The 27,863-nt window shown below is 37.9% G+C and overlaps 1 protein-coding gene across 1 annotated transcript; it reads left to right on the plus strand.

Moving 5' to 3' along the window:
- Positions 1–1,286: 1,286 nt before the first annotated feature.
- On the plus strand, positions 1,287–27,532 carry bbox1 (butyrobetaine (gamma), 2-oxoglutarate dioxygenase (gamma-butyrobetaine hydroxylase) 1). Its single transcript, XM_077713381.1, has 8 exons — positions 1,287–1,541; positions 2,775–3,196; positions 6,527–6,641; positions 20,595–20,793; positions 23,219–23,324; positions 23,397–23,593; positions 24,226–24,392; positions 26,613–27,532. The coding sequence occupies exons 2-8, from the start codon at positions 2,795–2,797 to the stop codon at positions 26,768–26,770; spliced, it is 1,344 nt and encodes a 447-aa protein (XP_077569507.1). The 5' UTR covers positions 1,287–1,541; positions 2,775–2,794; the 3' UTR covers positions 26,771–27,532.
- The last annotated feature ends 331 nt before the right edge of the window (positions 27,533–27,863 follow it).

The raw sequence follows: 27,863 nt of genomic DNA on the forward strand, positions 1-27,863 counted from the left end.
GGGCAAACTTTTTGACCCGGGGGCCACATTGACTTTGACAATTTGACAGACAGGCTGGGTCAGCACAAGATACGATACAAATAAAAAAGTGCATCCGTTAACAGTACATATGAAACATAAACAGAAAAAAAGGACTGAAGTACGTATTAATATACTGATCACTCATCATTAAAGTAAAAGGTATAAAGTAAAGTAAAAAGGAATGTATCAAGAAATATTAAAATATAATTTTAAAAAGATAGAGGGTCTGAGAAACACGAAAAACAAATAAGAGTGGACTGAGCTACTGCCACTGGCTTCCACGTGACGGCGCCATCTTGGGGAAAATCAAATTGGATAACGTTGGCGGTCCGGATTAAAAAGCCCAACCGTATTTGGCCTGCGGGCCATAGTTTGCCTATGTCTGGGCTAGACCAAACACGGCTGGCATTGTTGTCATATTTTGAGAGTCATTAAAATTGCGATATCAACGTTCTGTGCATGTGCAAACATCTTTTGTCACGCCCAGAATTTTTTAGTCTGCCTTTGTCAAGATCTCAAACATTAGTGACCAAAACCCTCAACACAATGTATGTAATAGGTTGGGTGCAATGGAATCATGAAAATATGATCCCATCAAGAATTAAGTAAAAACACATTAAAGATAGCCAGGGTATATGGTTTCATATAAAAATCTTTATTTGCATTGTGTACTGGGAGCATTTTTTGGTAGGTTGCTGTGGAACTGTTTTTGGAATGTGGGAGGAAACTGGTGAACATGTAAATTCCAAATAGGATAGTCCAAACATGGGATCGAACCCACAAGCGCAGTAATGTGAGGCTACCCATGACCCTTTTTTTGTGTTTAGAAAATTAATCACAACCTGACAAACACCCCCCAAAAAACAATTGTTTATTGTGGTCTTAAATAAGCCATTTAATACTTAAACTAACATAAATTTGATTCAGAGGATATGCATTTTAAATGTTATATAACTTTATAGGGCAGGAGACCAGGAAGTTTACATACATTGCAAAAAAACACTTTTATGTTTTAATAGTTTAGAGTTAAATCAGTATAACCATCTCTAGTTTTAGATCAGTCAAGAAAACTGACATTATTAAAATGGTAAATCCCACAATATTGACATAATTTCGCATTAACTTTAATTACAGGTACTTTTCCAGTAACAAAGGCACAGCTCACCAAGAAGGCTTTGAAGAGAAATATACTAATAGCATACAATAGTATATTTTGCTTACACAAGGAAACATTGATTATTTCCCTACTTATCAGGATTGGCAAATGACGTGCAAATACTTCGTGGTCATGGAACAATGACATGCTCTTATCTGTTTTAATCGGACCTAGGCACCCACCTAGAGATAGTAAATCACGTTAAATTTTCAATGAATACAAGAGTTTAGAACAGAGGTGCACCTAGTTATGTCACGTTGCTCTGCCTCCTCCCGCGACCTTTCACCTACTTTCTCTCACACTGACAGCAGACGTTTGTGTTGACGGACGCAGGATCTCGTGGACCGAAGACTTTTAAATACAGGTAACAACAAACAACCTTTACTTTATCTTCACGGGCCATAGTACGAATAATCAAAACAATAACAAAATCTTTGAAGGATGCGTCAAGACCTGATGCGTAAATGATGATGTCACGTAGCTAGCTAGCAAGTAGCCCACGAAACTTGCATGTGTTCTGTAAAACTCCCATTTAATGATTGTATCCCTACGAACTTTGCTATGTGTAATATTAGAGAGTGTTTGCGAGAACACGTGGGTGTCACTTTGGGGAGGCGACATGTACACATTGCCCTCACGCGGTGGTCAACATCCTCCTAATACTATGTAGAGTTTTTGTCAATCAAATCCATCGCTTTGGGATCGTACCCTATACCCCAGAACTGTGAGGCTGACGCGCTAATCACGTGATCATCGGGCTATCGAGAGATTTTTTTTTTTATAATTAAAATGAAAATATGCCTCAATAGACCTGGGATCATAATATAATACATATGTGTGTCTATATGTAGGGGTGTCTGTAATCAGTTTACCGACCTCTTATCCTCACAAGTTTCGCGGGGTGGGTTGGAGCCTATCCCAGCCAACTATTGGCACCAGGTGAGAGACACCCAGGATTGGTGGCCAGCCAATCGAAGGGCGCAGGGCACAAGGAGACAGACAACTATTTGTGCGTCATACTTAGGGTAGGCCTGATTGATATCGAAAAAAATGTTTTTGTAATAAAGAAAAAAAAAATATATATATATATAATATGTATACATATTACACATACAGAAACATACACACACATCCACATTTGACAAGGGTTTAAGTTGGGCCCACATCACTGCACCACTATAAAACGTTTTTACATCATCACAGTAGCAGTTAGCGAGAGTGGAACATGTAATGAGGAGTTGGTCGGTGAAAGTCCAGAAATGTATGCGTCTCGAATCGACCCCTGGCATTCGACTACCGCTGGCTCAGACGAGCCTCATTGTCGTTACGATAACGGCCCTATCTGATGTAGTTAGTGCTTTCTTTGCTGGCCCTTGCTTAAACCAATAAGGAGTTTCAAACCTGGGTTGGGTTTGTTGAAACAGTAAAAACTAACCAAACACAAACCTGAAAGGTGTATGAGCAGCAGCTAGGTTGTAAAGGTGCCAAAGACAGTCCTTGATTAAGACAGTATAAACACAAAAAAAACAATGTTTAAACACTTTCTGGTGTGAACAGTCTGTCTTTTGTGCCGTTAATATTTTGTACCATTTTTCAGTTGCAAGACACGTTTGGAAAATGCTGAGTACCCTGGCCCGTTTTGCCCGGCCTGCTTTGCGGAGATGCAGCTCTTCCATAGGCTGTCAGACTGTGCGCTTTCGTGGCCAACCAGAGAAGGTTTTCCATCCACCACCTGCTCGCCTGACATTTATGCAGCTTTGTGGACAGCACACTTTGGGTTCAGCCTCCCTCTCTGTGGCCAGCCATTCTGTGAGACATGCCCGGGCATTAAATGAAGAACGACTGGTGGAGGTTGAGTGGGAAGATGGAGGACAGAGCCTGTATCCCTTCACGTGGCTTAGGGACAACTGCCAGTGCCCGCTCTGTACACTCCAGTCAGCTCAGGCCCGCAAACTGTTGATGACTGATTTGGACATCCACATTGGCATTAATTCTGTGGAGGTTACCAATGATAACAAGGTAGGTCATAGTATTCCATACAGTATACAGTATATGTACCAATATTGTCATTGTGAGACTTCATAAAAATATAAATAAATAAAATAAAGTAAAATGTTGATAGAAAGATAGCAAATGGATAATGTTGATAAAGTAGATAGCAAATTATAATGAAGATCAATAATTAAGCAGCCTAATGATCTTCAAAAGTTTTCAAATCATTACATTTTCTAAGTGTTCATCCTCATACATTGTGTGAACATATTCACTTTGATCAAATTAGCATTTACGCTTTGTATTGTAATATCTTACACATAAATAACATTCAAGTCAAATTATTTTCTTTTAAAAACACATTTTTGTATTGTTCTTGTATTGAACCCCATTATTTTGAAGCAAAACTAATGAGGGCTCTAAGAGAGATTTATTGTGTCCTACCTAACAAGTGTTTTTTTTTTTATAATCCAATACATGGCTTCACTCAACATTTATTTAAACGTTAAATTTTCAGAAACAGAATATTTAGAAAATGTTAGACTTTTAAGTGCGCCCTATAGGTGTGAAAATAAGGTAAGTCTTTAATTTAGTATTTCTTCATTATACATACTATTCTCTAAAAGAAATTGGAGTGGGTCACCTGAGGACTTCCAATTGAGTTCTTATGGAATGATCCAAGAACATAACATATAAAATACTTTAGTGTTGGCCCATGAATGCAAATTACATTTGTCTGCGCATATTTTTTCACATTCATTGGTTGATAAAGGATAATAAGTGTACAAAAATCAATGTTTAGCAAAGCGAAAAAAAATTACTAGTTATTTTAAGAGTTTGAACATTTTATTCTGAGTTGTAATCACGGATGGTGTTTAAGACAATTCAAATTACTTTAGCGGAGGCATTGTAGGTTTTATTCCCACTCAGTGGTGTGTTAATTGAGTGTGAAAGGTTGGTCGTCTCCGTATGTTCCTCGTGAATGAAAAGCAACCGTTGCAGGGAGTATTTTGCCTCTTGTCCAAAGTCAGCTGAGATAGAATCTAGCTTTTGAACAAGCTGAAACAAGGTAAGTGGTATGGAAAATTGATGAATGGTTGGGTACTCTTTGCGCTCAAGACTGTACATGCAGAGAACAAATGGCATAAATCTTTTCTGTGCTTCAACTCAAAGCACTCTGCTATACTTCAACCACTTACCGTATTTACTCGCACATTATAATCCTTTTGTCTGACGAGAAAAGATTGACTGAATGGAGGGTACGGCTAATATGCACAAAAACACGACTTGCAAAAATATGCAATTTTGTTATTTTGTATATTTATAAAATATGTTGTTTTGTTTTTTTTCAAATCCACAGATACATATATGATTAAAAAATCATGTATGTATCTGGATTGGAATAAAAAACTTAAAATATCACATTTTTGAATCCTAAGAGATTTCAAACCCTGTAGATTTATCAAATTTGCCATGTGTGCATCATGACTTTTCATTCATTCATTTTCTGAACCGCTTATGCTCATAAAGCTCCCAGTGGGTGTTGGAGCCAACTGGCTTTGGGCACGGGGGCCGGTGGACACCGTGAATTGGTGGACAGCCAATCGCAGGGCACTTGGAGACAGACAATCATTCGCGCTCACACTGATACCGAAGGGCAATTTAGAGTGTTCAGACAGCCTACCATGCATGGTTTTGGAATATGGGAGGAAACCGGCGTACTCAAAGAAAACTCACGGAAGTAACATGCAAACAGGACAACTGACCTGTGATTGAACCCAGAACCCCAGAACTGTACAGCCGATGCGCTAACCACTGAACTCTGGGCCACACTTATCATGACTTGTTATTTGTAAATATTCAGTTCTCCTTGTGAATCGCTGAAGCTGTGGCTCAGTTCTAATAAGCATGTTTATCAGATGTATTTGTTATGTAAATAACGGAGACAAATCTCTCCCCACATATTAAATGCAGCCTCATCATTCAATGTGTAATGATTTATGACCCAAGGTCCATGGATCTAAAGACACACAATTGTGAAAGGAAAATAATGAAAATACCATCGACTTACGGCAAATGTGTTATGTTAAGAAAAATCAAGATTAATAGTCCTCTATTGAATCATTCTGGTCGCAGCATCAGCTGTTCATGTCGTTTTTCTTCAACTGGAACATGTTCATTTTAAGGTTATGAATTGTCTAAGAAAATATCTGCATCTGCTAAAAAGCTGAGCATGAGGTGGATTTTCACCTTTCAACACAATCAAAAACATTCAGAAAAAAGAGACAGGGGCAAAATAGAAAGCTCCCATTTCCTGACTTCTGGTTTCTTATTTACAAACATTTGCATCTGTGGTGTACCTGCTCTAGTGGGACATTATACAGCACATGTCTGTTTTTTGTTTGCTGAAGTTTGTTAGCAAGTTGCTCTGAATTTCCCCTCGTTATGACATTACAAGCCAACTACAATCATTTACATAAAATACCTACCAAGTTGATCCCACCTGAAACGTAATAGGATGACCGGTCGAATGGCTTACATAGATTTTGATCGAAAAATTTGACGAAATTTATGTTTGCCAACCTGAATAGGATTCACTGGTAAAACTGTGTATATCGTGATTAGTTTTCATCAATATGTAAACCAATCATCAATTAATTAATTATTACAATACAGCAGGGGTGCCTAACTCCGGTCCTCGAGGGCCCCTATCCAGTCTGTTTTTAATTTTTCCCTCCTGTACTACACCTGAATCAAATGATCAACTCCACAGCAAGCTGTCCAGAAGCTTGAAAACGATCCTGGTTATTTGATTTCACAGTAGAAACCCTTCATCATAACTTTTGCTATGACATATTTACACAGGATTCCACAGAATCAGATATTAGATGCAATGAGAGGACCAACATCTGGTGTAACTTGTTTAGTTCAACACAACAAGGCAGCAGATGTAGAACACTGCCTGTATATTCCAAAACCATATCCCACTCATGATTATATTACATAAAGACAAGAAATTGTCTAGAGGTGAGAATGATTATTGTTATGACCTGAAATGGAATCTCAACAAGCATAAATGTAGCAAATCCAAACATGGGGCCTTCCATATTGCTCTAATGAATTGACAAATCATGTATATCCACAAAAACACTTGGTCTTCTGTAACGTGGCAAAATTATGTTAAATCAGTTTGACTTAATATATAGTCACATAACATTCCATGTCGCATGTTGGCCATGTAGTAGCAAATAAGTATTTATCATCAAATATTTCGGATACTTTCCAATTGAATCTCGGACTTGTCGCAGCAACATACGCACATTCATCACTAATAAACTTTGGATGGTTCCTTCACAGTTGTCTGTTGTTTGGCCCGACCAGCACACCAGTGTGTTTGACCCAGAATGGCTAAAGAAACGCAGCTTTTCTCTTGAATCCAGACAAGCCATGCAAGAAGAGCTCTTCCTAAATGGTGAGTTGGTATTTTATAGCTTTTATTCAGATTGTCGCTTTTGCACACAAAGTGAACTGCTTAGAAGTAAACCGAGACCACCTCCCCTAAAGTCCTACTTTCACAAATGTTTTACACACCAATAAAATCAGAGAATCCGTTCAGAGTTTTTAAAATGGATAAAAAACAATCAACTCATACAGAACCTTAACTATTGAAATTCATTAAATCATTTTTTCATACCGCTTATCCTCAGAAGTGTTGCAGGGGGTGCAACCCCTATCCCAGCTATCTAGAGGCACCATAAAGTTTACCACTGCACTTAAGGCGACACTGGTTGGGGCAATATTTTGATTCCCGTCCCATTTACGAGGGCAGCAACCCGCATGCTAATCATCTAACTCAGGTGTATTTTACTGCATTTATTCATCTTCCATACCGCCTATCCCCGAAAGGCTTGCAGGGGTTGCTGGAGCCTAACCCAAGTGTCTTCGGGCGAAAGATAGACTACAACCTATAATGGTCATCATTCAGTCGTAGGGCACACAGAGATATATATAACCACTCACACTGCCACCGAGAGGGAATCGATCCAATGCAGTATCAGGTGGCTATTTTACTGCAGTTTCGCCCCGCCCCCCAAAAAACCCAACTCATTGGCCACATGTCTTTTGTCACTTGGTCAAAGCAATCTTAAGGGAGATATTCATATTAAAACAACAGAACATACTACTTATTGGCTGCTCCACTTCCTTCTATGTGTTCAACTCTGTTCACCGCTCGGTCGGCTGTAAAGAAAATATACAAGCTTATATTGGCAGTGTTCGTGTTGTTCCAACTTCCTACACTACACATATTAACAATTTCACGATGAAAAGATTGAATTTCCTTGGGGAATAAACTAAAATGCTGGCCACCACAGTAACAAAACGAAACAGAAGGGATAGTAATACATGGAGATGCTGTAAGAAAGTGACATCACTTCAGTAACAACTGTAGTTTTCTGGCCAACTGCAAAATGAGGTTAAAACAGTTTTTCTACCCTTTTTCTTTTGCACAATAAATGACTATGGTTTGTGGCTCAACAAACTCCAATCTATCAGGTAAATACCCCCCAGACCACATGATAGTGGGCTTTTAAGTCACCCCTTTCAACCTGCTGATGACAACTTGAATTGTAAAACTGAGTAAGTTTCAGGTTGTTCAATTGTTTTTTCTTTTCCACTGGTAAAGTAAAGCTACTCGTCTTACCTGAATGATTGTATTGATTGCCCGCACTTTAGTAGCATCAAGTAAAAGCAGGTGGTATTGGTAAAATCATTGTTTTCACAGGGGTAACATCGTCATAGTGTCTGATCAAACCATCTTCAAAATTTGTTAGTTTCAACTCAATTGGTGGTTACAAAAGCAACGACTTGTGTTCAAATTAAATCAGGAACAATCAATAAATGGTGAGGGGTAGGCTTTGGTTGGATTGTGTACTGCACTTTGGTCCTGCAGGACCCACAGGGCTGAGTGGCTCCTGTTGTACCTGTTCCAGACTAATTATTGTGTCTGCTTGTGCGTGTTTCTCTGAAAGAGAACCCTGTTGACTCCTCTAAGGATTTATTTTCTTTGCAGTTTGGTGTTTGTTTATGAGCGTGATTTTAGACAATCTATTCAGGAGACCACAGACTTCACTATTATCTTTGGATCGCAAAGACTGAACAATTGAGCATGATTGCTCATTTCAACTACAATCGTGAGGAACTGTCCTCAAAACGATGCTGCAGTGCAGAATGACGTATTCACACTTTTTAAGGCTTAATTACATCTTTCCCGGAGCCAGATTCAAATTCCTTCCACTGAAAAAAACATGTAGAAGATGGAAAAATTAATGATAAACAGCTTTTTCCTAGAGGTTTTTCCTTTCTAATCTCACCAGCGTTATTCATAGTTGGATTTATTTCCTCCAATCATTGAGTGAACTCAAGGCCAGAGTGTGCCTGTTCACAATATTCTTTAAAGTTATGATACTCAGTGGAAAGGCCACTTTAAGGTCAATATGATACTGGAACTATGAGGACTATTCAGTGAGCAATAGTATATCTCTTGTTCTTTTCCGTTTTTAAAAAAATATTTTTGAGGATGCTTACTTTTTCAGCTTATTTATTTTCTATACATATGCAGACTGCAGTAGCATTTTGGGGTTCAATTTATACCTGTTAATTAGTACACCACACTATGTATTCAGCAATGTGTTTAAAGGCAAGTAATGATAAGAACATGGCTTAGGTAATTCACAATGAACTACATTAATTTACAATCTAAAAAAATGTATATGTAATCACAATGTGTAGGATCTTATTAATAATTACTAATTATGCAAAGAATGCTTTGTTGGATTGAGACTTGACATAGTTTAATCATTCATCACAAAAGCTACAAGTAAATGGAAAATCTACAATATGAATAATACCTCATAATAAAATGTCAGTCCTAAACTGATTGAGAGGTGAAAAGATATAAAAATCCCATACCCCGGGCTTTATGGTCTCTATATGCACTAGAATTGTGTGGTGTCTATCAAACTATTTTCCATATGACAACAGTATTGAATTTGACGTTTCAATTAGCGTTTGAATGAAATATAAAAATGTGGGTTTAAAGCTCAATTAATATGCAGTCCTCCATAGTTTTTTTCAGGATTTGATAGGGAAAGGTAATTTATGGGAGCACCTCCTTTCTGCCACATGGAAAACTAATTTCAAGTGAGGGTCAACAAAAGATCTGCATGTTCTTCCAGAACGCAAGCCTACCGTTGTCAGTATTTCCTTTCCTGGAAAAGAACAAATCCCAGAGCAAGTAAGCACCATGTCTCACTGCTTTGTTTCCCCAACTGAGGAAGTCTAAATGCTCTGCCTGTCCCAGTCTTTTTAACATTCAAGTTAGTGTGCATTCGTTTTTATTCAGAATGTTGCTGTTCTTTATAAAGTTCTTTTTGATTGTTTGACTAATCAGCTTTTGTGCTGTGAAATCTTGCTCATTATGGACTTGCTTAATTTCCTGGCCTGTGTGGCTTGTCAGATTAATAGATATTTTTTATGCCCAACGATGTAACGCCATATGTCTATCGGACCAAGATGACATTTTGTCCTTGAAAATAATATTTGCGCTCAATTAATTTTTTCAGTTGTATTTTAATTTGCTGCAGAATGATTTACTCATTTTTACTTATACAATGTCATGGCTTTTCTCTTTAGGCTGTCGATGTCTAAGTAGAAAGATGACATATTCTGCTTCACTAAAGGTTTTCGTCGTGCAGGTACTTATCTGTAAAGACCCACACTTAGTCAAAAAGGTAATTTGCGAAACCCCCAGATGTGCTTAATATTTGACCTTTGGCTAAGGCTATAATTTATGCATCCGTTGGTTATTTACTTGGAGTTATAATCATGACAAATGAGTCAATATGCCCTAAAGGTCTGTAGTAATGCAAATGTTCATGGAAAATAATCCTACGTTTTTGATCCACGCCTGCTTTTTTTAATGGATTTTTGGCATTCAGGGTGTTTGGAATGATATTTTAGTTGTGAGAATTGGAATGAGAGTGAAAACTGGTTTGCACGTCCACTGCACAATTCAGAGATTAAGGGTTCAAACTCGGGCTATAGCCTTCTTGTGTGTAAATTTTTTATGTTCTCCCTGTGCCTGTGTGGGTTTCCTTTGGGTACTCCCAGATCCCAAAAACCTGTGTGATAGGCTTATTGACCACTCCAAATTGTTAGTGGGTAAAACTGCGCACAAAGTTACTTTTTCAGTGTTGCCTGTGGTTGGTTGGGAACAATACCGGGTGTACTCAACCTACTTCCCATGGTTAGTTGGGATATGGTCCAGCACCTCTGTGACCCTGCTAAGGATATGTGGCTTGGAAAAGGAATTTAATTTTTAGGTCGATGTTTTAGCCAATATTAATTGGATGGTATGCTAATTGTCTTGGAAATGTTTGTGCCCTCATGTCTAAACAAGTCCAGATTTGTGTTTTTATTTACTTTTTAGTAAATATATTTTTAAACTAGATATATTTTCATACACATTCACCCAGTAACTTCTATCACAAAAGCACTTCCAGAGAGAAAAAACTAGTCTTCCCTTGTTTCAGTCTCCTGGGTTATTTCATGTCTCAGCTGAGTAAAAGCTGATTCATCACGCAAAATATGTATGTGGTTTCCCCTTTCCCCATCTGGTCTGAATTTTGTCTTTAGTGTCATCACAATCTTTGTAAAACAAAGGATCTCAAACATATCTGCGGAGCTTTAACGATGGAAAACTTGCATGTTCTCCCTGAGCTGACAATCACTTAATTTGCCCTTTCAGTGGATCATAAATAGATTTCTTCAAGGGTCTTTATTAACAAACTGAAGGTTGGAGTTCTCTTATTTGTTCAAAAACGACTGCGTGATTGTTTGGACATTGACAAAAACAAACTGCACATTTGAACCATTTCGAAGAGGAATCAGTCTTGCTTGCACTAGTTGGGATTGGACGAAGTAATGAACTAAATGACTGATTTTATATATGTATATAGTAATCCCTCGAATATTGCGGTTAATGGAAAAACCGCATATTGGATCACTGCTATTATAACTTTTTTTTCTTCAGTGCTGAGTCCCATTAGCGAGAGTGGCTTCCGCTTACGAGTTTCAGCGTGGATTTTCAGTTTCTGAACTAAATTTGCGATTAGTGAAGACTTGCTAATCGAGGGTTTACTGTATATATATATATATATATATATATATATATATATATATTTATTCTAATACAATATTTATTATCAGGTTAGTTTTTTTTTAATTAAATCCTCTTAATTTTTTTGTGTGTGGTCTTTGGGGTTGTCCCAAATCACTTGTTTGATTTGTTTAGCATAGTTTTTCTTATTGCAGCCAATTTGTTATCTTTTCTTGGGACTGGAAATGGCTGGCTCTAAAACCAATAGGCTGTGCCACAATGCGAGCAGTGCCAAAAGAATTCAGTGGAATAAATTTTCTGAACATCGATGTGTAAAATGAACTTGTCTTTTAGTAAGGTTTTCAAGCCGATTTAGAGTGAATTGCTAAGCAACTGAAATACATCTTGGCAGGATACTCGTTAAGTGGGTGCTTTCCCTGAAGAACACTTTTCATGCAGCCGCATAGTCATTTGTTTGCAACGATCTCAATTATAAATGGGATTTTCTGCTTGAATAAACCGCACTGTACTAGTGTCAACGGCTCAATTCCTCAACAGCTCTTGAGAAAGAAGAGACAAGCGATCTTTTTGTATCATTTCTTTCTACTTGCATTTCATCAATGAATTATTATCTGATTACAATGTTACTTTATAAGTAACTTGGTAAAAAAGATGTTAATTCAGTAACAAGTAGTTATACTTTCTAAAATTCTAGTATAGTCCCATCTGAACAAAGCTACCATGTGTGCATTCCACATGTGGCCATTCAAATGATGACTGTTTTGTGATGAAACACACTCCAGTCAAAACAAAGTTACTCAGGGAGCTGCATAGGATGTGATGCATCCCTCTAGGCTTCAACAGAACACAATGAGTACACTGCTACACTGCCTTGAGGTACCTGACAACCACTGGATTCACAGATTCAGATTTCCATCTCTGGAAAAGCCACTGTTGCGAATCACATTTTATGGTGTGGGAGTTATGTATGCATACTATCTTGTCAAGTTGTTACTGTCTTTTCAAAAATGCACCTCTAAAGTCATTCCTTTCTGTCAAATCCCCTAGAGGTTTATATGAATGAGCACAAACACACACATGCACACACTCAAGGTTTGTTCTCTCTGAAAACAGACATGTAAGCAAAAAACAAGCATATGAATTTTGACATGGCCTCTCAGCCCACCACAGCTGGAAACTATGCTAAAGACAGCAAAGTGGATTTTTCAGTGACTGGACACACAAGCCTTCCCAGATGAGGAGGAAAAGCGTTGATTTAATCTCCATTTTTTTTCCTACCCATTTTTTCATCCGCAATGCTTTATTTAATCCATGTCTAGTCACTTTTTCTATGCCACAACTGCAGTGCACTCAGCAGGAAATTACTTGCAGCTCCGCAATTATGTAAGTCATGTTGTTTTCTTAAATTGACGGCAGTGAACACAAAGATGTACTTGTCATTTGTTTGTATATAACCGAACATCTGGTGATGCTAAGAAGTAATTCCATGATCAGAAGACCTATACTCATACCATTTTTTTTTCGTTCCTTTGATTTGTCTGCCTTTACATCCATGTGGTGGAAATTTCTCACAGTAAATTCTGTAGTCATCTGTCACAGTCAATGTTGATATACTACTGTACTACAAGTGGCTCTAAAAAAATTAGTACATCACCAAGAAGTCCATTATTTTTTGTTAAGCCGTTGCAGAAAATAAAAAGCATGCATTGTAATGAATTGTTAAGCACAGATAATAAACCTTTGCTTCTTGTAATCCAGATAATAACAATTTGCAGAAAAATTATAAAAACCCCAAATTCAGCGCTGAAAAAAAGTACTATTTTGATAAAGTTAAAAATTAGAATGTTTGATATAAGGATAACGGTAATTATCGTAATTTTTTCAATTATAATAATAAACATTTTTAAGAAACGTTATTAAATATGAATTTCTTGTGACAATGTATTCCCCAACTACTTTGTATTCACATCTAACTGATGACAACAGGATGCTGTTTAGTGCACAATAAATAGGAATCGAAAATGCACCTTTTGGCCATAAGGAAACAGCGCTAATAATTTATTGGCCATTGTATAAGTATACTACCCTATACGCCACATCTGGCCACTCAAACTTAATTGGTACATATATTTGTTATTTAACTGTGTTTACCCAATCTCAATCTGTTGGCCTTTTTCAACACACAACACAACATAATTTGATTGAGTTTAGCCTTGGGATTCGATGTAAGTTTGCTGCGAAGCTAGCGTCCTTTTCTTTTAGCCAAAGTCTGGTCCAGTGAATAAGTCATTGGCCTCCCACCTCTGTGGACCTGAGTTCAAATCCTGCTTTGCTCTGCTTACCTAACTTTTCCCACTTGAAGGTACCATAAAGTACTAAGTATGATCTGGGAGTGTAAAGAGACAAAACAACAAATACTACAGCTTAATTCTGTAGAGTGGTGGCCCAGTGGATCAGTCATCAGTCTTTCACCTCTTTGGTCTTGGGTTCAAGTCCTAGTGCTTGCAAAGATTTTCCCACTATTATTCAGGTAAATGAAAATTGGTGTAGTGGGTTGCTCACTCGCCCTCGGCCGGGGAGACCTGGGATCGATCCCCGGTGTCGCCGGTTGACGACCGACAAGCGGTCGAGAGTCGGCCGAAGGCCGACTCGAGAACGCGACATAAAGTGGTCCCTCCAACTGTCTTCCGAACTGCCGAAGGCAGTTCGGAATAAATTGTTTTACTGAAAAAAATTACTAAGTGTTTCATTTAAATCAAAAAGGTTTTTCTTTTTTTTTTTCTTATTCCATTTACTGAACTACATGGTGTAGTGATCAACCAAACGACAGCGGGAATCGAACCCAGGTCTCCCAGACGGGAGTCCAGTGATCTAACCTCTGCGCCATCAAGTGGCTACACTTTCCTTGGTAATCATTTGAGTGTCTTGACAAGAAGTCCACAGAAACAACTAAGCAAAAATGTGTCCCATCCAGGATTTGAACCCAAGTCTCCCAGACAGGAGTCTAGTGAGTTAACCACTACACCATCAAGTGGCTACACTTTCCAATGAAATCATTTGAGTGTCTTGATTGCAAGAACACAGAAATAACTAAGTGAAAATGTGTCTCAACTGGGATTTGAACCCAGATCCCCCACATGGGAGTCAAATGACTTAACCTCTACGCCACAATTTGACCACACTTTCTATAATCATTAATGGAAGGTCTTGACTACAACTATATAGAAACAACTAAGAGAAAATGTTTCCCATCTGGGAATCAAACCTCAGCCTCTCACATGGGAATCACGCGAGTTAACATCTACACCACGAATCAGTCACACTTTATTTTGTTCATTATTGGAAGGTCTTGCCTACAAATATATAGGAAGGTCTTTAAAAAAGAGCCTTATTATACAGGGTCATTTTAAAAACAAAGCCATATTATACATGGTGATATTTTTTCCGCTTATAAGCCGTACCCTCAATTCACTCATCATTTTTTGAACCACAAATATGGAGTATATGCGAGAAAATATGGTACGTCATGAATATATTACTGCAGTTCAAAAGGACTGTATGACCTGGGTGAAGGTTACCACCTATGCGGGTTGTATTTGCATTTTGAAACCTCCCTCCAAAGGATTTGAAATGGTTGTTGGTGTAACATGACATCATCACCCAATTAGGCAAGTACCTTCCCACTTTATGCATTCGATTTACCCACACAGTCTAACTGATTGACAAGGCGGCTTAATGACATGCAAAGCCGTAAATCCTCAGATGAATATATTAATCAATTCAATTTATTTTGAAAGTAATCCCTAAGCATTTTGGAAACCAATATTCTCCCTGTATCCCGTTTGTACCGCTTATACTTACGATGGTCACAGGGTGCTCAAAGGTGTTGCAGCAAACTCAGAGGGTGAGGTACAAAACTTATTTTAAGTTTTTCTAATTCGTTTTAATACCATTTTCTAATTATATGAGATGCAACATGCATCGGTGAGTAAAGTAGTAGCTTCTTTTTTACATTATGGGCTACATTCAAGCCTATAACAAATGTTTACAATCAGGTATGGCATTTGGCCAACTTTGTCTTTTGTTATCCAAGCCTAGTTGCTGATCCTTTGAATTGTGCTGCCAGAAACTGTCACTGTTTTTTTTTTTTTTACTAGTGTGGCACTTCTATCCTTCTTTCAGTATGAGACCCTGCAATTTCACATCCCTAAGAAATTTCAGATTCGTGCAGGCTCCCCTCACAAAGCACCCATGCCCTACAGGCATTTGCTTAGCAGTCCGTTTGCAATGCAGGCATTTGAAAGCCTCTGAAAATATACATGCGTGGAAGAGCTTTAAACGTCAGCCAGGTACAACATCTAGGTACTTAAATTGTTCTCTTACCAGCAATATGTTTTGCAGCTCTTGTGTGGAAGTCATTGGAGAGTGGCTTTATGGAAAAAGCCGTGTAACCAGATGGGTTTATAGCAGTGGGCTGAATTTTTCCATTTGTCTATGTGAAAGAAGCTTGCTGATTTCTCTCAGTATGCCTGTCGAATTCAATTGCTTTCAGTAGCAATGTATAAAAAGGCCTTAGTCTCAAGGACATTAGTCAATCAATATTAGGTTGTACTTGGGTATTATTCATTCATTCATTTTCTGGACCGCTTTATATTCAGAAGGGTTGCGCGGGGTGCTGGATCCTATGCCAGATCACTTTTGGACAGGTCGCAGGGCACGAGTAGACAGACAACCATTCACACTCACACTCATACCTAGGGGGAATTTAGATTGGCTAACCAGCCTACCATGCATGTCTTTGGAATGTGGGAGGAAACAGGAGTACCCGGAAGAAACCCACGCGAGTCGACCGACCTGAAATTGAACCCAGGACCTCAGAATTCGCTAACCACTCAACCGCCGGGCCGTCTTGGGTATTAAATATTTATATTTACTTATATATACTTTCTCTATTTTTTTTCGTACAAAATGATGGACATTATTACTGGTGTTTAACTGTGAGAATAAATAAATAAAACATGTATATTGACTATTGTTCAGCAGACAAGAATACTACACCTAAGAATTCACCCTTGGAGGATAATGTGTTCTCAAGGTAGTGATGCATGTTTAAGAGATTGGACATGCTCTACTGCTTTTCTCGGCTTCAAATGAGGATGCTTCTTATCCATTTCATCAGCACCACTCCAGGGTGGATTTTATGACCCAAGCCTCATTACTTCAGCACAAAACGGTAAAATATGGAAAGTAATTTTAGAATACAGCTTGAAATTATTCAAGCTGCATCAATATTGTTTTACATTGATCTATAATATGCATTAATCACATGAATGGGTTTCTGAGTATCATCGGCAGAGTAGAAAAATGCAGGCCTTTGAAACATTATCTTTCATTTGAACAGCTCTTGCCAGTTCATCGATTGAATGTCTATCCCTTTCAGTGGCATTGAAACATAATAATTCACTGCCAGGATTCTCAGTTCAAATTGACTGGATGTTGTCAACAATCACCAACCATGGTCAGCCATTGTGTTAATTTCGTGATTCTTTCGTCGAGTAGATTTTAGAGTTATTAAAATATTTAAGTCATCAAGTATTGTACCAAAAAATCAATGGAATAACTATGTATTTGGATAAGGTATATTTTTGCCTCTTAATGAGGCTTATAAATACAAAAGAGAAAACTTTACCGTAACGATGAATGAATAAAACAATGAACCAATTGGCTTCTTTTTATAGGATTTTTTTTAATCCAAAATTTGCACAGACACTGCCTCAAATGAGCCATTCAAACATTGAAAAAAGTAAATAGACATTTTAATGTAAACTTGGCACTTAAGATATCAACAACATAAGGCTATCAAACTTTATCATTTTAACTTAAGTAGCTAGAATTTTAGCATGTAAAAAATAACACGTGGTTGTGCATTTACGAACTTTGATAGCTAACTAATATCACGTGATGTGCCTAGCTCTCCGATAAAACTCAATCATTTTGTTGTTATACTTATTGTGCACAGACAATTTTTTTTACTTATTGTTGAATAATTTTTGGGAGGTTTTTCTATTTACTGCATATTGAAGGAGCACATTAGGCAAAAAAGTCTTTTATCTGACGGATCTGTTGGGTCTATTCAGGTTTCAACTTCATTCTAAAGTGGGTCCTTAAACTGATGAAGTAAACTCAGTTTGAAGTGTTGTTACTACACTCATGGGCCTAGTCATACTAAACGACAATATTATACTAGCCACAAATTTTGCAGTAATTGTGTGTCGCCAGATCATTCCTTTTGTTTTTTTGCATGGTGCCGACTGCAATCTTGCATCATATCTTACTTGAGTTATATTTTTTGTACTACTTAAAAAAAAAAAAAAATCAAATTCCCTTTAGTTTATTCCCCCATCTTCCTGGGACCTTTGCGTATCTTATACCCCGCTTTCCCCCAGGCTATGTGTCTTTTATCGAATATTGTAGGTGAATTTTCTGGCACCTATCTGTGAGAGCTTAAAACAGGAAGTTAGTTACCAATACCTCCCAGGTGTGCGTTTCCTTGCTTGCTCCACCGAGCTTAATGCGTCACCTATGGGAAATGATGGAGAAATAGAAAAAACATGACAATTCCAGCTTACTTTTGCTTAGTACAGGAGTTGCTGAATTTTAACAAAGAGTGTTAGAAGTTTTGGAATGAAATATTCTTTGTAAACCTGTCTGGAGTTATGTGAGGTCATCCAGGAGCAAGCAGTATGGTTGACTGATCACATTGTTGTGACTGATCTACAAGGGAAAGTTGACTCTTGGGAGTTTGCTGGTGATGTTTGAGAAGACACTAGTAGAACCCCTATTATGCAACACTGACATCTGTGCTTGCCTTCTGTGGGGACTCTGAAAAGGAAGATGAAGCATGTTCCCGCTGTGGGTTTCGAATAACAAAGACAGACTTGTCCTAAAACTAGAATGGACTTGCTGATCCATCACAGCCAATTATACACATATCATCTTTGGCAGCCAAGATTGTACAAAACAATGTGTCAAGTCCTTAAAATAACTAAGGTTATGTGATTCAGATGATCCTCTCTGAATAAGATGCACAAAGACGGGTGTTGGAAACAGGTTCGCTCTAAATTATCATCACCTTTAAATCCGAAAACTAGAGCATGTCCCAGTATACTATTTCGGTGTGAATTTGTAGCAGAATATTTTCCACTTATTCCTCCAGAGGAAACATGGTTGCATTTCCCAATAGGGGCATACGTTGTAATTAGATGGTTGTATACCCACTGCAAGGTTGTACAGATTTTTGGTAGGTAAGTTGTAATAAGATGCATATAGGTCACAGGTATACATAAACTAAATAATGAAGAAACATTTGATGACATTGTTTTTCTATTGGTATGCAGTAAAACCTGTACCAACCAGCTTCACTGCAGTTAACTGCAATAAGCATTTGGTTTTATATCGACTAAAAACTTTCTTCTAATACAGCAGTAGAAATATGTCTCCCCAAAAACTAATTTCAGGGAGATTTATCGACCTTATCCAGTCCCCAACCGTCCACCCATCCCAACAACCGACACCCAAAGATCTCCCATATGTACACACTAAAGGTCACTTAATTTCTATAACCTTTTAGAATTAATACATGAGTAATTCATCTTTGGGTGGGGTGTTACCGGAACCTGTCCCAACCTAATTAATACATTCACTTATTATCCTTGCATTTATTCTAGCAAGGTTCGTCCGGGGTGCTATAGTATACTATCCCCACCCAATTAATACATTATCTAATTAATAAATTCATTAAAGTTACCTTTGTAATTATTTTGTGAGTGTGTAGCCTAGAGAAATAAAATCCAGCTGTGTTAAATTTAGCCTACTTTAACACGTTTTTTTTTTACAATTAGTAAGTTGGCCCTAGGCAATCCTGAAGTCACTGTTGCGCATAGTGAACCTTGCCACAATGTCATCATTCTTCACCCTAACTAGAAAGAGGAATTTCTGATGTAATGTCAGTTTTGTATTTTGGGTCTCACTTGATTTTTACAAGTAGAAAATATTGTAATAATCTACATTAAATGGAAACAATGTTATCATATCCTCAACCATCTGTCAGAGAACTACTTCTTGTGTACTTTTTGTGCTCATTCTTCACAAAATGTAGCTAGGGTAACATTTTGGTTCCCAAATGTTTAGGAAATAAAAATTGGTTGAACTCATTTATCAACGTGTGTTGGTTTGACTGCCTTTTCTTATGCTTGTTCCTCAGCAATGACATACCATAGAGGGGAGGGAACACGGACGGGGCAGTTACATGCATAATTAGACGTGGTTTGACACACCTGCTCATTTTCAAAGTGGAATGACTTGCAAGAACGCGTCTAATAAAATCACAAATCACATAGATGACAAACACTAATCTGACCTATTATATGCATGAGACAGTGGAACAAATTGGAATTTGGTAGAATAATTTAGCAGTTGCAACAATTCATTGTTCAAGAGATTATATCCCGCAATAATTTTGTTTATGGAATTTAAAAGTTCATAAAAGAAACTTTTTCTCAAGCGTTGTGTATTTATGTATTATTATTTTCATCTTTAGTTGTAATTTTGTACCTAGCATTTTTCACAAGTCGGGTGTTCTATGTTTAATTGACTCTTCTAAGTGAATGGTTGGCTATTTATCCAATATGGGTCCAATATGCTCAGTGGCGGGTTGTTAACATGTTGGCATCACCGTTTTGAGATTGAGGGTTTCCAGGTTTGGAGTTTCCTGTGTGGAGTTTGCATTTTCTCTCCAGGCTTGTGTGGGTTTTCTCCCGGTACTCCGGTTTCCTCCCACATCCCAAAAGCATGTAGAGTAGGCTGGTTGACTATTCTAAATTGCCCCATAGGTGTGAGTGTGTGCATGAATGGTTGTTCGTCTCCTCGTGGCCTGCAATTGGCTGGCCAGCATTTCAGGGTGTGCCCATAGTTAGCTGGAATGGGCTCCAGCACCCCCCATGGCCTTTATGAGGATAAACGGTAGAGAAAATTAATAAATATCTACCCAGATTCTTGTACTAGGTCTGCTGGTAAAGGCCACAACTGAACGTTTTGTATTAAGACAGATGGTTGGATAATTGTTTCAATGTTGTATTTTTCCATTTTAACAGATGAAAATTCCCTTTTTGTTTTGTACACATTCATGGAACAAAGCATAATTATCATTCCAACTAAGTTTCTTTGATGTGTTTTTGTTTATCCCAGAGCGCTATTACTGGGACAGCGAGCTGCGAATTCCCACTAGCAACTACCAGGATGTCCTTCATGATGACAAGGCTGCGCTGGCGTGGCTTGTGGCGCTGAGGCGGGTTGGTATCGTTTACCTGAAGGGGGCTCCGGCAGAGAAAGGCTGTGTGAGCAGACTGGCTGAAAGGATCGGTTATCTTCGACTGACATTCTACGGGTAAGAGCTCGTGATGTTTCCCTACTGCAGGCGTGCATACGGGCCATGCCACTGTTAAATAAACTATATAATGGCTAAATCCTCCACTTAAGCAAGATCAGGCTAGAGTTCAACCAAAGGCCCTGAAGAATAAAACACAATTTTAATTGATTTCTCCTCAAGGACTTCTAAACCCATGTGGTAAAATATGTGTCAACGATTCTTTCACCACTTTGATGATGAGAACAATGTGCACTCTTTCCAGTGGTTCCTTCTAAAACGCGACAAGTGTATCCGGCAACCTTTTAAAGTCATTTGAGTTCACCACATTGGTTTGTTACGCAAAGACAGACAAAAGGAAAAATAAGCCAACATTGTGACAGATGCTTTAGACCAGAAGAATTACCTGGAACACCCAGTAAAAATAGAACTTTGGAACATGGTACTTTCCACTGCTAGAAACTGTGGTGTTGAGTCGTCTGTTTGTCATCGTTAAAACTTGAGTGATTGCTTCTCATTTGCACTTGGATCTTTATTCTCAACACATTTTGTATAATAATAATATTGTATGAATGGCCAGTCCGTCGTAGTAGAAGAAGGATAAATTGTTAAAAGTTTGACCAAACAATATGGTCAATTTTGGGGGATTTTTCTGAAACAAAATGACCGTTGTGCAATAATTTCCTATCGTAGTCTACTTTTTAGCCAACCTGTTCTTTTCTGAACTCCACACATTGGTACAGATTTTCAGACGAAAAATGGCTTGAAATCAAAAGGCAAAGCTAGTACACCCTAAAAACCTGACACCCCATAACCGATGGAAACAATCCTCTTTACATTATAAAGTGCAGTGAGGAGACTCTTGAGGTCAGGACTACTGTCCACCTCTCAAGAAGAATGTTGTTTCGCTTTTAGGGAGAGAAATGTACATATTCCAAACCAAAAGGCCAAAGAGTCTAAGAGTGTAAAAGGCCATCCGTCTACGTTAAGCTATACAACACCACTTTCCTCCCTCACTCAATGCCGTCCCGATAATGTATCCTCCAATAAATAGCAAAACAACAACATGGACACTTTTGGCCTTCAGGCGCCTCCACAATCCATTGTTATCGACAAGGGTAATTCCACCCAAATGACTGTTGTTGGCTGGCACAGGCCTTCTCTTTAATTCTTCTAAACAGCTGTCCTTCTGCATCCCAAAAGATTGAAACCATAGTTAGTCGTGAAATGCCTCTATTCTAGGGGATAACTATTTGGCTTTCTGCTCCAGTAGCTGGAGTTGCCCCGTTTAGCAACTGCTTGAATTGCTGGGATGACACGTCTTTTAAAAAGAGGGCCCCGGTATATGAGGGCATGTATTTCTTAGAAGTTAAATGTCAGATTCAGTTATACAATCTTCCCACCATCATCACAAATTCATTTCTTTGCGATTTTTTTCTGCCATTAATTGTTAAAAAATGCTTATAAAGTTCATAAAAATGTGAAAATCCATGTTGAAACTCCCCTGAAGCCACTGCCCTGTCTTCTGCGTGCTACTAGGAATCAGCAATGAAGGGAAAAAAAAATATATATATATATATATATATATATATATATATATATATATATATATATATATATATATATATATATATATATATATATATATATATATATATATATATATATATATATATATATATATATATATATATATATATATATATATATATATATATATATATATATATATATATATATATATATATATATATATATATATATATATATATATATATATATATATATATATATATATATATATATATATATATATATATATATATATATATATATATATATACATACATACATACACATTATCCGCAATATTTGAGGAATTACTGTAATCATTTGATATAAAACAACTTCTCAATGTCTTCGCCTTCGCACAATGAGACAGACAACATGTTACCTATTGTTGTTTGCTTATTTAAATTTCTCAACTGCATTTATTGCAATGTTCTACAAACATCTACTGTTTTGATGTAATGATATTCTTCTAAAGCACTGGTTTACTGTACAGTACTGGCAGAAAATCCAACTGACACTCAGAGTACCGCAGTACACTAGCGAGTTTGTGTGTAGAATGTGTTAGAATAGCATTGGAGGGGCATTATTGATTTGAAAGCGGATGAAATGATAACAAGGAAAAGATTAGACTTGAACAGAATATAAAGAGGAACAATACTTTGTTTTCCAAGGTCTGCTTGTTAAGTAACTGAGCTAGTTTTATTCCTCACAGCTGCAACTATGAATTCTTGTTGTTCCACACTACTATTGACTAATAACCAATCATGGGTTTAGTGCAAAAGGTAGAAGAAATAGATATGCAACATTGGGTTGCGGGTTTGACATCTGTGTTTTACGGAATGTGTGCATTTCACGTTTCTTTTGCTTTCTTCAGGCATACATGGCAAGTTATTGACAAGTATATGGCGAACAATGTCGCTTACACCTCAGGAAAACTTAGCCTCCACACAGACTACCCCGCGCTCCACTTTGCACCAGGAGTGAGTACACTCACACACCCACATTTCAGTGTCGGTAACATACCATAAAAATGCCATGATGTGGACGTGTAGGTGCAGTTCCTGCACTGTGTCAGCCAGGCCCAAGAGGGCGGCGACAGCGAGGTGGTAGACGGCTTCCGTGCGGCCGAGCTGCTGCGGCGTGAAGACCCCGAGGCCTTCCGCACGCTGGCCTTGCTCCAGGTCGACTTCACCGACACGGGGATGGACTACTGCGACTTTATGCTGCAGTCAAAGAAGAGCATCATTGAGTAAGTTTAGCCAGCCAGTCAGATCACACAAATCCGCTCATGTGGGAGTTCATTGGTGGGCTGCGGTAAATTACATAAAGAGAAATACTGCCATCTGTTGCCCAATTCTGTTAGTGTTCATATTTAGGTACAGCAATGGCATCCAAAGCAAAATGTAGTTGTACTAGAACAGGGGTGGGGAACCTTTTTTGACGAAGAGAGCCACAAACAATTCATATTTTCCAATGTTATTCCTTGTGAGCTATACTAAGATTTTAAAAGTCAAAATACATACATGTAAACGAGTGTCTTCAATTTTTTGGGGGGAACTTCACCACTTTTAAAGTGGAAAAACAATGATATTTTTTAAAAGATTCTTATGCTGTTGACAGTCAATGAGAGGATGCATTCCAGAAGAATCTACTGCAAAAAAAAGATGATTAAAGCAGTTATAGATATAATATCTCAGTTCTGTCACCAGCGGTTTCCATGTTTTAGCTCACAGGTTAGCAAAGAGCCAGATGCACCCATTAAAAGAGCCACATGTGGTTCCCGAGCCATAGGTTCCCTACTCCTGTACTAGAAGATGTTCTGATGATGACGTAGTGAAGTGTTATTATCAAAGTCCACTCTCTATGGCATTTTGTCCTCAGCATTAATGACCAGGGTCAAGTTGTGAGGATAAACTACAACAACGCCACCAGGGATTCGGTCTTGGACCTCCCACTTCATCAGGTTCAGCCCTTCTACAAAGCCCTCAAAGCCTACGTGAACATTATGAGTCGACCTGAAAATGTGGTCACCTTCAAGATGGAGCCAGGTCAGAATCATCAATCTTCTTCACATTTCATTTAGATTTAACATTGAGTCCTTCGGCCAATAGCGATAAAAATGTCATCGATACAACTCATTTCCTCAAGGCCGACTTCCTTTTGAAACTTTGGGATAAATTTAGAGGGCACATATATTCTATATTCTGTGATAGTTAAAAAAAATACTCGAAAGGAGCCTAATTTCAGAAAGAAATAGGTAAACAAATTAAAAAAAAGAATCGAAACCACAATAATTATTTCTCTCATCTCATTTTCGGAACCGCTTCATCCTCATTAGGGTCTCGAGGGGTGCTGGAGCCTATCCCAGTTGACTCCGGGCCAGAGGCATGAGACACCTTGAATCGGTGGCCAGTCAATCGCTGGGCAAAAGGAGACAAACGATAACCATCCACACTCACACCCATACCTAGGGGCAAATAAGGGTGTTCAATCAGCCCACCATGCATGTCTTTGGAATGTGGGAGGAGCTTGATCTCCATTAGGTCAGAGGTTAAGCCCTGAGATGTGGAAATTAATGTTGTGCAAATATAAATGTAAATATAGCAATATCTTAATTGAAAATGTTCCTTATAAGTAGGCCATAACTTGTTCACTGCTGTGGACAGTAATAGACACAAATCCATTTCAATTAGAAAGGCTGACAATGAGTAATCATATGTTAACTGCAATTGACGGCATCAAAATGGATTCAGTATATGTATGATGGCCGATGAGTTAACAATAATTAAATACACACACATACACACACACAAAAAGTATATTTTTACCCGATCCAGATCGTGTAAAAGGATCTAAAGTTAGCGTTTATTTTTTTTTTCTGAAGGGAAAGTTTCGACAGCCGTGTTCTGAAAGCAACCTAAATACATCAACTAAAATATTCTGTAAAGTGATAGGTAGTATTCTTCTAGATGTATTCAAACACTCACAAATCTACTAAAATATTCTCTTAGTGATCTAAAAACTCCTACATACTCCAATGTTTTCAAAGTGATGTATTTAGAACGTTATTTAAAGAAAAGTGTAAGTCACTTAACGTCAGTCTGTTGCGCTTATTAAGGCACGTGTCAAATTCCAGGCCCGAAAGCCAAATCTGGCCCATCACATTATTCTTTGCGACCCTTTAAAGCAAATTCTGCCTTCATGTTTCTTGTTAAAATATCCACATTGCAGATTCTTGTCATTTTTTTCAAACTTTGATAAATTACAGCTCTTTAATGCATTTTATGTGTGTAATAATACGCGTTGGCAATCATACCAGCACCCTTGTAAAAGGTGATTTGAACCTTAGGCCCTATTAACTATTCACATACCTGTCAATTTGTACGTTTTATACGGATTTTATACGTTTTTTTTTTACCATTTCAAATCATGTACGCCGTACACCGACTTCTGTGAGGGGAAAAATAAATAAAAAATTGCCAATATTTATGAAAACCGATCTCAACAAGACCGTTTTGGCTAAAATCCAGATAGTTTCGTAGGCTGGTAGCCAACAACGCTACTGTCATCGATCATTACTATTGTCACGGTATACAGTGTTCCCTCGCTACTTCGCGGTTCAGCCACCGCGGACTCAAAGCTTTGCGGATTTTTTTTGGAATTAAAAAAAAAAAATGCAAATATTACATTGAGACAACATATTTTACAGTTTTTTTTGTTATAACATGAATTTCACTCTCTACCCGTATTCTATATGGTGTACTGTATACAGGGGGAGGGGGGGGGGGGGGTAAAAAAAAAAGAAATAAATAAGAATTAAAAAAAATTAAAAAACATTGAATTAAATTCAAATTAAGCATTTTTGAAGGGGAATCCCTACTTCGCGGAAATTCACTTATCGCGGGTGGTCCCGGTCCCCATTAACCGTGATGTCCGAGGGAACACTGTACCAGCAAAAATTATCCTCAATCGTATGTATTTTTTTAGCAGTGCGTTCGGCAATATCGATAAAGGATGACATGCGCATGCGTAGATATACATAGAGTAAATATCGTGGAAGCAAGCATGGAGGAGCCACAGAGTAAGAAACGAATTACCGCGAGTAAACATGCGTTGTACGGTGTTTGTACGTTTTTTGGGGGGGTTTGTACGAGGAATCATAATCATTTATAAGGGCAGTTATCGGCAGAGGTTGACAGATATGTTGTCACCATTCTCGGTACATCAGATTTTCAAAAAACTCACATGCCATCGTGCTTCCTTTCCAGGTGACGTGGTGACGTTCGACAACTGGCGCCTCCTCCACGGCCGCAAAAGTTACATTAGCCAGCCGGACGGTATGCGACACCTTGAGGGCGCCTACCTGGACTGGGACGAAGTCATGTCTCGCCTGCGAATACTTCGCAGCTCTGTGACACGCCGTTAATCCTACGATAATCACTGACCGTTCAGTTGAGTGTATAATTGGAGGACTTCCAGTTTTACTCTCCGTTCTTCTTTGCAACACGCCAATGCAACTATTTATAAACTCAATTTATAAACAATTTAAGCTAATTTTTTAAACAATTTTGCAAGACCATCTTTCAAAAAAAAAAAAAAATCAAAGTGAACCACCTCAAGTAGATTATATATTCTGTGTTTTATTTGTTTACATCTGCCAAAACATGTTTTTATTTACTTTGAAGTGAGGTACTAAAGGAATTAAATTCTCCAAAAGAAGCGTCAAATGGATACTCATGATAAAACCCTTTCATGCACAAATTAGGACTTTTTTCTTCCCCCTTAATTTTTTATTAGTTAAAGAGGTTAGGGTCTCTTGCCATACAATGTTTGACATTCAATGGTAGTATTAGTGTCTCCCACACTTGTTTTGCAATGAGCAAATTTGAATAAAATGAATAAATGTCCCACTTGAAAGGGTTTGGTATTGCCAGCAATCGTTTTTTTTTCAATGGTAGACCATGTATGTTTTTGAAATGTGGGAAGAAATCCCTGGATTTGAACCCAGGTCCCCCACTGTGAGACCGATGCACTAACCACTCATTGATACTTTTTTTTTCATGTGTCGCAGCTGTAGCTGCAGTAAATGTTTTATAGCCATTAAATAGTTATTGAGGGTGGGATTGGTTCAGATGTAGTACTACTGGTGGTTGGGTGTTTTCCAATATCAATTTTACTCGTTTATTAACTACTACAGAACACAGTCTGTAAACTCAGCACGCAGTAAATGAGTTAATCTCATGGTGATTTTTGAATAGGCATCCATTGTAGTAAAAGGGTTAAATTGCCAAAGCTGTTTTGCCATATCCCAACAGATGGGTTATGCTTTTAATTAATTTACTTATTTTACGACTGGAAATGCTGGTTTTATATTGACATCACATAATCACCCATTCTGCATTTTTAGAGAAACTGCAAACATACCTTCAAATGTTGTTTGTAGATAAAACTTTAACTTTTACCTGAAGCTATTTATTCTTTTGCTTAACAACAGTCACTTTCATGATTTGCTCCGAATC

This window comes from Stigmatopora nigra, chromosome 3 (assembly GCF_051989575.1).
Source record: "Stigmatopora nigra isolate UIUO_SnigA chromosome 3, RoL_Snig_1.1, whole genome shotgun sequence".
Lineage (NCBI taxonomy): Eukaryota > Metazoa > Chordata > Actinopteri > Syngnathiformes > Syngnathidae > Stigmatopora > Stigmatopora nigra.

Coding starts and splice junctions, on each gene's coding strand:
- bbox1 (XM_077713381.1), top strand. CDS start 2,795: ATGCTGAGTACCCTGGCCCGTTTTGCCCGGCCTGCTTTGCGGAGATGC. Junction 3,197..6,526: donor AGGTTACCAATGATAACAAG/GTAGGTCATAGT, acceptor GTTCCTTCACAG/TTGTCTGTTGTTTGGCCCGA. Junction 24,393..26,612: donor CACCTTCAAGATGGAGCCAG/GTCAGAATCATC, acceptor CTTCCTTTCCAG/GTGACGTGGTGACGTTCGAC.